We start from the raw sequence: 12,055 nt of genomic DNA on the forward strand, positions 1-12,055 counted from the left end.
TGAGCTTCAAGAGGTAGTCCCCTGAAATGGTTTTCACTTAGGTGTGTCCTGTCAGGTTTAATAAGTGGGATTTCTTGCCTTATAAATGGGGTTGGGACCATCAGTGGCGTTGAGGAGAAGTCAGGTGGATACACAGCTGATAGTCCTAATGAATAGACTGTTAGAATTTGTATTATGGCAAGAAAAAAGCAGCTAAGTAAAAAAAAACGAGTGGCCATCATTACTTTAAGAAATGAAGGTCAGTCAGTCAGCCGAAAAATTGGGAAAACTTTGAAAGTAAGGGCTATTTGACCATGAAGGAGAGTGATGGGGTGCTGCGCCAGATGACCTCGCCTCCACAGTCACCGGACCTGAACCCAATCGAGATAGTTTGGGGTGAGCTGGACCGCAGAGTGAAGGCAAAAGGGCCAACAAGTGCTAAGCATCTCTGGGAACTCCTTCAAGACTGTTGGAAGACCATTTCAGGGACTACCTCTTGAAGCTCATCAAGAGAATGCTAAGAGTGTGCAAAGCAGTAATCAAAGCAAAAGGTGGCTACTTTGAAGAACCTAGAATATGACATATTTTCAGTTGTTTCACACTTGTTTGTTATGTATATAATTCCACATGTATTAATTCATAGTTTTGATGCCTTCATAGTCATGAAAATAAAGAAAACTCTTTGAATGAGAAGGTGTGTCCAAACTTTTGGTCTGTACTGTATAAGGGCTCTTTCACACTTGCGTTCTTTTCTTCCGGCATAGAGTTCCGTCGTCGGGGCTCTATGCCGGAAGAATCCTGATCAGTTTTATCCTAATGCATTCTGAATGGAGAGAAATCCGTTCAGGATGCATCAGGATGTCTTCAGATGTCTTCGGAACGTTTTTTGGCCGGAGAAAATACCGCAGCATGCTGCGCTTTTTGCTCTGGCTAAAAATCCTGAACACTTGCCGCAAGGCCGGATCCGGAATTAATGCCCATTGAAAGGCATTAATCCGGATCCGGCCTTAAGCTAAACGTCGTTTCGGCGCATTGCCGGATCCGATGTTTAGCTTTTTCTGAATGGTTACCATGGCTGCAAGGACGCTAAAGTCCTGGCAGCCATGGTAAAGTGTAGTGGGGAGCGGGGGAGCAGTATACTTACCGTCCGTGCGGCTCCCCGGGCGCTCCAGAGTGACGTCAGGGCGCCTCACGAGCATGGGTGACGTGATCACATGGATCACTTCATCCATGCGCATGGGGCGCTCTGACGTCATTCTGGAGCGCCCCGGGAGCCGCACGGACTGTAAGTATACCGCTCCCCCGCTCCCCACTACTACTATGGCAACCAGGACTTTAATAGCGTCCTGGCTGCCATAGTAACACTGAACGCATTTTGAAGACGGATCCGTCTTCAAATGCTTTCAGTTCACTTGCGTTTTTCCGGATCCGGCGGGCACCTCCGGCAAATGGAGTGCACGACGGATCCGGACAACGCAAGTGTGAAAGAGCCCTAAGAGGAAAAACGTTGTACATAATCTATAGGCAGTAGTTGTTGCATTAGATGTTTGCCACAGTAAATTGTTGCATGTGTCAACACACCCATGGTTAAAGCTGGCGTATAAATAGATTCCTTGCAAACTTTAATAGGACCACACCATCTCATAAATCACTGGCACTAATATACTTAATGTGCAACAGTTTTTACATGTGTTTCCTCCCACATATTAAGTAAGACTTCCTTTAGATTTCACAATGTGGTGCTTTTATTGTATTGATTACATAATCGAGTAAATGATCCACGGTTTACATTTCTCTTATTGTAATCTTCCTATTGCAAATAATCTTTTTATTTTTGCTAACTTTTGCCACCAAGGCCAAAAAGGTTTGATTTGCGCCTTTAAAGGGCCCTAGTGACAATTTCATATCCTTTTTATTAACAGTGCAGTTTCTTTAGAGAGAGAAGACCTGCACCATGTAGCTTTGGGGATGGAACCATCCAGACCTGGGCCCCCTCTCGGTAAGGGCCATGTAGCAGTCCCATGGTCTGTTTCTCGCAGTAATGTGAGAAGTAACCTCCAGCACTCCAGCTGTGGTGAAACTACAACTCCCAGCATGCTCCATTCAATTCTATGGAGTTCTGAGAACAGCCAAGCAAGTGTACATCTCGAGAGTCATAGTTTTACCCAACTGGAGTGCCGGAGGTTAGCCATCACAGCCCTATGGTATGACAAAACTTGTAAATGGCAATATATTTGTAAATTATGTTTATCGCACTTGCAGACCTATTACAACTGACCAGTTGACTTGTGGTAGCCATTTTTGTAAGAGTGTGGCCATATCGGTTGTTAGTTTCTCATCAAGTTCTTGACAAAGGCTGCTCTCCGACCTGCTACACTGTAATCATGTCGGCTTGTATGTCTGTACCCTACCAACTAGGAATAAAACATTGATGGACCCTAGATCGTTAGAATTTTTTTCCACTCCTGGCATACCACCTGAGGTGCCAACCCTTAACAACTACCAATATGTGATATAGTCATTTATACCTCCTTTAGCTGCATAGCTATGACTACAGTTTCCCAGGGAGCAATCCGGTGGCCCAGAGGTAAGTCATTGCTGCCACAAACTGCTGAATACCTGGACTTGTGGCTCGAGTGTTGCTGCAGTCAGGATAGACAAGATAGAGAGTAGGGACAGGATTATTATCTACATAATATCCTTTACCTTTTCTTGATAAAAATTTAGGATTTTCGTATTGTACCAAATTAGAACCAGGAGGAATTACATAAGATCAATCAGGTAAGAACATGGCACAATTTGATGTGGGAAATCAGAGGTATGCTGTAATACATTTTAGTTGGCTAATCTGGAGCACTCCATGGCAGAATAGATTACGCTGAAGATTTTAGAATTTGCAACATGCTCTTAAATCTGTGCAGAATTTTTACTGTATGCGAATTGGGTTTTGTGACATAAGGTAGGGAACGGTGCAGCCCTAAAACTCCACTTGCACCACTGTCCCTATCTACTTGAACGATCTCCACTAAATGGCGGCCCCCAACTGGTTGACGGTTCCTAACCTTGATAAGTGCACGTGACCTTAACAAGAGGAGATAGAGAAGTCAGACGGGCCAGGTAGGAACCATAATAAGTACCCGCACTTATAGCTGCATGTGCTCCTATTTTTCCCCTCTTCGTTCCTAGACCTCCCTCACTGCACCACTATTATACATATAATGTGCACCAGCTACAGAATAGCTGTAAGTTGGTGGAGAAGACAGGAGATAACTAATACACCAAGTACAACCTACTGTATATTAAATTCACTTATGCAGAGACACAATTTGAAGCTCCCTATATGTCCATCAAGTTCAACCATGGGAGGGAGATTGACCAGTGATTAAGGCCTTCAGATGTGGCAGAGTAGCTTTTTGAGGTGCCCTCAGACAAGAGATTGTAATGATGATCATTTCACACTTCACAGTATTTACTGCGGATGTGTTCATAATACTATTCGTAGCTATAGACTCCAACTACTTATATTCTTTATTATTCATTATGGTGTTCCAATGTTCTGATTTTTGGATAAATTCTGGAACAAAACCTTAGAATGGTAACCTGGGCTGTGCCCCTTGTGTTTGAACATGGAACAGGCTATTTCCCAAGGGTCGGTCTTCTCAAAGATTTGGACAAACTATTTGGGTAGTTGGAGTGGAGAGAGAAGCAAGCACCAGGTATGCAATCCTTTAAAGGGAACCTGTCATCTCCTTTATGCTGCCCTTACTGATAGCAGCATAAAGTAGAGTCAGGCATGTTCAGAGAAGAGTCTGGCTTATTCTAGGGCTCTTTTCCTGACCATCTATTGATGATTGACAGCTTTCTCCTAAGGAGAAGACATTTTTTAGTCATTGGTGGGTGGAGAAGAAGAGAGATAGTTCATGAATAATCATAACTTTTGTATAAAAGCTTGTGACTCTGTAAGTTCTTGTCCATTATCAGATAAATGACAGACCTCTCATGTCAAAGTGTCTGTCACAACTTTAGGAGATGACAGCTTTCCCTTAAAGTGAATGTCATCCAAAAATGGCCTCTTCAAGTTTGTATGGTAGACATATTTTTAACCACTTTAAAAAAAAATTCACTCTCTATATTTATAAAACATACTAAAACCCTGCAATTTTCACTCTGGCTATTAAGCCTAATCATATGTCAACACTTTCTGTTCTGAGAAGATCACTTCTCAGCAGACATCTCATCACAGGCAGGATTAAAATGACAAGTAACACCTCTAAATAGATAACACAGTATCCACCTTTCACAATAGATGTTGTTAACAGCTTATCTACTGCCCTTCCCTGCACAATCACCTCTGTACAGGTCACAGAGCATGTCTACAATAAACATGTCATGTCTAATGTGTCTATGGTTCATGTGGCCGCTGTAGAGCATATACTGTACAGTAAATGCTGTTAAGTGCAGATCAGACAAAATGGCCCCTACAAACATTGACTACAAATATGTACACCTAATGTGGACTACAAATCTACTGGTGACTCTGCCAATATAAACCCATTATGATCCTTTCACTGGTTCACCCTGATAATCACCTTCCTGACAACTATTTAAATATCATGTTTAATCTTGACAAGATGCTTCCTCCCCTGCCTTATGCAAAAGACTTCCCAGCCCGTTTTTATTATCTGCTCAGGGACGTGACATGTTTGATCTGCCAAGACTGTACTTGTCTAGGTGTAACTCAACTTTCATGATTTCATCTTCCCAATGTCAAATGTAAACTGCCTGCTGTCATCAGTAGTCAGGTATAATTAGAGGGATTGTCTGGTTTGTAGTAAATAACATGTAACAGAAAGCAAATAGGTGATAAAAGCAAACTATAAAGCTACGCTCAATATACACGGTATAAAAAAAATTACATGTCCATTGGGTTAAACCAGGGGATGACGGAGGATGAAGGGAAGGGGAGGGTAAATATTAGAACTACTGTATTTACTACTACTACTTTTGCTACTACTTTTTCCCCTATTGATCCAGAGGAAGGCAAGAACCTATAAGGAATGAGTCAATCTGCTCTTAAAGAGAATACTTTCTTGATTCCAATATGGGATCACCCTGGATCAAACAAGAACCTAATACATTTACAAGAATATTCATGTAATTTTGTTCTAAGAAATCATCCTTTTTTAAAGCCATCAATTGTGCTGCTGAAATGTTCTCCTAAGGTAGTGTATTCCACAAATGTACAGCTCTTACAGTAAAGAAGCCTTACATAATAACATTGAAATATAGCTTATTATGCTGAAAGTCATACATATCTCCAGTTCAGCCTATTATACTGCAGTGTTGATCCAGAGGAAGGCAAAAAACACCTAGAAGGTAGGAGACAATTTTCTAAATCTTTAGTGGGGAAAATCTGAATTACTCCCTGGATCAACGACCATTCTCCAGAAATCCAATAACTATAACCCGTAATATTATTACACTCCAGAAATACATCCAGGCCCCTCCTGAATTCCTTTATTGTACTCACTTTACCACCTCCTCAGGCAGAGAGTTCCATAGTCTCACTGCTCTTACCGTAAAGAATCCTTTTCTATGTTTGTGTAGAAATCTTCTTTCCTCCAGATGCAGAGGGTGTCCCCTCATCACAGATCTTTCTGGGTACTGTGGTCCATCCATTCCACTTTAGTTGCCCTCCTCTGAACCCTCTCCAGCTCTGCTATGTCTGCCTTGTTCACTGTGTGAAGGGAGGTGCTCAGTGGTATACAAGGTTCATGTATTTGAAGGAAAGACCAGGGCACTCTCTTTTTGCTGTTACGTCAAATGCTTATTTTTATTGATATTGACTTATTGTATCCATCCAATCCGGACGCAAACTGATGGCATTTGTCAGACGGATCCGGATGTGGATCCGTCTGACAAATGTATTGAAATACCGGATCCGTCTCTTTCCGCTGTCATCCTGAAAAACAGATCTGGTATTAATTTTTTTAGCATTTTTAAAGGTCTGCGCATGCGCAGACCGGAAATCCGGATCCGTTTTGCCGGAACACTTAATGCCAGATCTGGCACTAATACACTTCAATGTAAATTAATGCCGGCAAATGATCAGTATTTTTGGCTGGAGAAAAAACTGCAGCATGCTGCGGTATTTTCTCTGTCCAAAAAACGTAAGACGGACTGAACTGATGCATCCTGATGCATACTGAACGGAATGTTCTCCATTCAGAATGCCTTAGGAAAAAACTGATCAGTTTTTTTTTCGGTGTTGAGCTCCTGTGACGGAACCAAATACCGGAAAACAAAAACGCTAGTGTGAAAGTGTGCCCTAACAGAATGTATACAAGAACATAGTACACATATTGTCAGCACTGACTACTGCAATCCCACTACTCTGTGTGTGTTCCCAGTGCGAACGATTAGCGCACTGGGAAGATTAAGATAGGTGCAACGCTATAGTAATCATCAGCACTAGAGACAGTACGTGTACTACTGTATGTTCCCACAGCTCACTATCTTACCAGTGTGGTTTCGGTTAGTGATGATCACTGCACCCCCACTCTTCTCCCTATCTTCCCAATGCTAATTAGAGACTCGGGGAACAAAGAAGGGAGCACTGCTGCTTGCAATCAGTGCTGACAGTAGATGAAGTATGCAAGGCAGAATTTAATATTTTTTTTGCAACATTTATTAGACATGTAAGGAGGCAGGGCTGGGGCAGGGAGAGGAGAGGCAGGCTTCTTAGCCTACCTCTGCAGCTTAAAGGGTATTATCGTCAGCATTCAGTAGATGCTAAAGATGGAATTTCTCTAGCATTGCTCAATTAGAGGGTTGCTAAGGGGACACTTTAGATGTATATAAAAAAAACACTTTGCATTATGCCCCTACGCATTGAAAAATAAATGAAATGACAGCTAACGTATTAAATACAGGAAGGACAATATTTACTAGCAGATTCTGTTATGCAAATGTACATAGCAACTAGTTAGTAATTTGTTATGATTGAAACAATGCCATTTAGTCAAATGCTCTTTACACATATTTACACCAGGTTGCAACACTTGAGAGTCATCTTTTCAGAACTCTTTCCAAAAATCCCTTTTGCCATTGTAAGAAATTATATTATGTTGTATATTTGAGAATCTTTAAAATGCTACTTAAATTGTTCATCCTGTGACCTCCTTAGCTTCATTCCGTTCATGTTGTCATGGTCAGACTGGTCCACCAGAGTACCAGAGGATCATCCAGTGGGCCTATATCCATTTGGAGCTGCCTTTGGAGTCAGTTACTTAACTTTAGGGTCTATTTATGCGATTCAAAACTTATTAGACACTATTGATAGTATCGGGGGGTTTGGGCCTGAAAAAAGAATTCCTCTTGTGGGCCCAAGAAACCCCAGTTAGACACTGTATGTATTTAATATGAGGTACAGTAGGAGGATGCATAAATTGCTACAGCGCTTTACTTTCTCCCTGCTGAGAGTTAAAGACAGAAATAACTAGAAAGAGATATATACTGTACAAAGTGACAGTGAGTAAGAGATAAAGAGATAGAGAGATACCATACATGGTGAGAGATAAATAGCTGTGAGCTAGAAAAAAATGTAAATTAACTTGAATATCTTACTAAAACAGGGAATAACAAGTTGTTCATTTGCCTGTAGGGGGGAATTGCTAGGTAATAAAGTACTTTGTTTACAGCAGCAACAGCACTAGAGTATTTTCTAGTCTCTGCAGTATGAGAAGGATGCCAGAAGCGGCAAATTTGAGTTTCCCAGGCTTGAAGAGTTAGTGACTATGAACGATCTGCAGATTCACTGACATGTCTACAGGTGTGTCCCCCCTCACCGAAGCATGAATTTGTTAAGGTCTCCAATTTACCATGAAACAATTTCAATAAAATATTGCAACATCCTAGAAAAACCCTTGACAGACTGCAATTTAAATACAACACATATAGGATAGATATATTGTGACACAGTATCACAAAATCATGTTTTTCTTTGTTTTTATTTTTTTTGTTTTTTTGTACACAGGAATAATGAGGTTGATAAGACAAGTGAACTTATCTCTTGTCACTTGTCTCATCTACCTTATTATTCCTGTGTACTTTGATGTATAAATATGTGAATCTTCAGATACTGTCTAAAAAGATGCCTGAGGAAGAGGCCAAAGTAGTCTCAAAAGCTTGGAATTGTGTCATCATTATTTGAGTTAGCCATTAAAAGGTATCAACCACTGAGGAATTCATTTTTTTTATCTTCTATTACTGGCTAACATGGTACAAATATATTTTTTACTTAGTCATGTTGCAAGACTCATTAAAGAGGTTTTCTGAGTTTTTTTTTTTCTGATGACCTATCCTGTGAATACATCATCAGTATCTGATCAGTGGGGGTCCGACTCTATGCTTGGAGAGCTGAGAGAAGGCCGCAGCTCCACTGCAAGTGCCACTGCCTTCTCTCAAACAGCTGATCGTCAGGGGTCCCAGGTGTCGTACCCTCACTGATAAGATACTGATAACCTATCCAGAGGATAGAAATATATCAATAGAGCAGCACTATAGTACCTCAACGGATTTCCTAGGAATGCATCAGCCAGTCCAAGACCCCAGATCCATTAGGGTCAACACGATAATATCCAAATAAAGAGTGGTGGCAGCATCTCCAATCCAAAAAGGTTTATTCACACATGGTCCATGAGACAGTACACAAGGTCAAATAAAGTGCGACGTTTCAGATACATGGTAGCCTTTCTTAAGCTACTTATGAAGTGCAACAGGAGTATATAAGGTGCATTCAACCCCTCCTCTCATATCAATATGCCAATGGAATAACTAATTACGACAACTAAACACCTGTTCAAATGTGTTCACCAATAACATCTATTCATACAGTGATTGCTATCACTATTCACCAATCGATAAAAACTTCCATTACCTTCAGGGGATGGCTGCACCTGGAAGCCCCATATCGCGCACATGTATGCCGTCTTGGGGTTCCTCTATTCGCAATACGCATGCTCAGCAAGGATCAGTATCTCCCTCCTCCAGAGCCATGACGTATCTTCGTTATGTGCTTCACTCAGGATCACATGATAAAAAAAAGCTCCAGCCCACCTGACCATGCCGAAATCCGCCCAGTGTTAGAAGCGTCTTCATCACCATGGATTAAACCATGGTGTTAGAAGCGTCTTTTACATCCGTGGATTAAACCCAATCAAAACATTTTGGCATAATGGTCATCTCAGGACGGCTATTGTATACAGTTTTAACCCTTTAAAATACAAATAACAGACATATTAAAAACAACGCCATAAGTTCGACCATAATTATACACTGATGTGACATATATAGATATTACTCTATACCACTTACATTAAACTCTATATTCAAACCATGCGGTTGGAATGCTCTCAAAGTAAAGATCCACTTCGGTTCCTTCTTTCTAAGTATCAATTCCTTAACTCCTCCTCTCCTCAATATTCCTACTGAATAGAGGATAGGTCATCAGTAGTAAAGTCTTAGAAAACCCCTTTAATTTATGTATAAGGTGCTCTGAAACCCAATATAAAAAGGGATGATAAGTTACAACTGGCTTCTTCATGACAAAACAATTTTCAATTGAAGGTCAAAGGTCTCTTTACGTCATAAAAATGCCATCTACAGTTTACCAAGAAATATTGCCATGACATTCTGAGTATCTAGAAGGAGCGGAGAGTTCTGACCTGTGACCTTTCTGAATTCTGCAAGGGATTTATCGCACATATTTGCATTTAAATTAGATGTCTTGGGCTTTGTTAATTAAAACTGCTCCAGCTGTTCCCGCAGAGTTAACCCTTTCGGTTTACCCTTAACTTTAGTAGAGCTGTGCCAAGAAAGGTTTTGTATGTAGGGTGTTGGGAGGTGATAAAGGAGAAACTCATGATTAAGATGGAATTAACCCAACATAAATCTCTTTATAAGTTCATAGTAACCAAGATATGGAATCGCAACGTCATTGGTCAATACTTTAAATACATTACCAGATAAAGAATAAGGGAAATGTAGATTAAGGTTCTATTTTCCCTTTTTTTTCCAGGTCTGTTCAGTGAAAGATGGGCACTTTAGAATCTGCCCAGCAAGAATTGGAAGTACCCCCCATTAGCCAAAGCCATTCAGTAAATGTTCCAAACACGGTTCGTGAAGATACGATGTCTCTACCTACAGCAGATGCCATAACTTTGCCCAGTTCTGTGGTTCAAGTGGGTTTGCCTGTCCAAAATCAGACCCACTGTATCCATCAAGTTGCCTCTGACATCTGGAAGAAAGGAGGCCGCTTGCTTTCTGCACTGCTGGCCATTAATGTTGGTCTGATCGCTTGTGTTCTTGTGAGCAGTGGAACCTTAGAAAATGTCTCTGTGAAGGACACTGAAGTTCTTGTTTTATTGGTCATTCTGATGCTGCTCTCTACCATCTGGATGATGTTCCAATTTTATTTCTCTTGCCGAAAAAATGCAGTACTCTACAAGGATTGCCATGCAGGACCTGTGTGGCTGAGAGGTAATACACACTACCCGATATCACTGATCTCCAACCTATGACTGTTCAGTTGTTGCAAAACTAAAATCCTCAATAGGTTAAGCCTATCACTATACAGGTCTCCAGTCCTGGTCCCTACTTGACAAATTGGAAATGATTGTAGATGCTCAAGGCAGGTCATTGCTGTGGCCAGCAATCAGCTGTAGTCTATGGTGCAACAGAACAGCAAGTGTTCAATATGTGGTGCAGCACCACCACATGGGAAACAAGGCATTACACATTTCCCATATAAATCAGTGGGCTGTCAGTAAAATGCATTGACATTGTGGGATCATCCAGAAGAAGACATGCTCTTTGTAGATTATATTTGACAAAGTGTTAATTGATGAGGGTCCTGAATGGGTACAATTTTATTAAAGGGCTCAGACCCTCGACAATCAGGTATTGATGGCCTATCCCTTTAATTTTTCTAATAAATTATTAATGATACGTTTTATAAACCCCAAAACTCCCTTAAATACTACTGCAGTGACCGGTTTTGGCTTGGCCCCAACGCTACGCTGGGTCTCCCAGACACCGTTGAGGTGTCAACACGTGCTGCATTCAGTCCGGAGGAGATGGTAAGGCGTGGGTCTGCCATAAACCAGTGTGCTTCTTTACTGGAGGAATTCAGGTGCAGAACAATATAGACGAGGCATAGGGCTGGCTTCTCCAGTCTCCTCCCTAACTGCAGGGGCTTTGACTGCTCTCCTTATATATTATTTCTAGTTAGAATGGAACATTCTATTGGGAGGGGTGGAGTGGAGAAACTCAGCACAAGCAATTACAAAGTTACCACACCCGTCTGTCACAGACTTACATTAGAGCTTGAATGATACTCAATGGCAATTACATTGCAGTTTTTCCACACACAAACAAGTTTCCAGACATAACAACAGAGCTAAAACTAGACATTTAAAAGGTCAGTCTGTCTGGTTTTGGTGGTAAACAAGTCGGGCTTTTCCCCTCCAAAGCATGCTCTATTTTAAACCCTATGGCAGCTGTGGGAAATTACCAGCTTCTTATTTAAAGTCCCAAAAGTCTCTCAGTATTCATTAACCCTTTCCTCGGGGCCTAGCAAAAACAGTGCAGATGAACAGGACATATATCACAACATACATATAAAATTCAGTAAAGCAGTATTAAATTGTGCTAGTTAACCCTTTCAAGTGAAATAAAGTAAGAAGTTTATAAGGGAAATAGGCAAATGTCTACAAATGTCCAGACTTCAAAGTAAGCCTGCTCCAAGGCACTACACTACTGGCACCTCCAGAATAAAGGGGCTACAGCACAGCTTTTGCACAGACCCTAAGACTTATTTTTAGAACCAATATTTGAGAATGTCATGAAAACCATGTTATCCATATGGTCTCTTTAGCCTCTTTATATAATGGCTGACTAAGACTAACCCTACATACACTGATTATAATAGGATCTTTTTCCTATGACTATTTGGAATAATTTTTCAAATTATTGACTTCTTTCGACAAACGTTCTTTGATTTATATGCTGTTCAATA

At 40.9% G+C, this 12,055-nt stretch overlaps 1 protein-coding gene across 1 annotated transcript in view; it reads left to right on the forward strand.

Moving 5' to 3' along the window:
- The window catches only part of LOC121003807 (proton channel OTOP2-like), a 37,163-nt gene that overhangs the window by 15,230 nt on the left and 9,878 nt on the right, over nucleotides 1-12,055 (forward strand). The window contains exon 2 of the mRNA XM_040435709.1: nucleotides 10,058-10,518. Coding sequence (XP_040291643.1) covers nucleotides 10,074-10,518 — 445 coding nt within the window. The 5' untranslated portion in view covers nucleotides 10,058-10,073. The remainder of the gene's footprint in view (nucleotides 1-10,057; nucleotides 10,519-12,055) is intronic.

The sequence above is a fragment of the Bufo bufo genome, chromosome 6, assembly GCF_905171765.1.
Source record: "Bufo bufo chromosome 6, aBufBuf1.1, whole genome shotgun sequence".
NCBI lineage: Eukaryota > Metazoa > Chordata > Amphibia > Anura > Bufonidae > Bufo > Bufo bufo.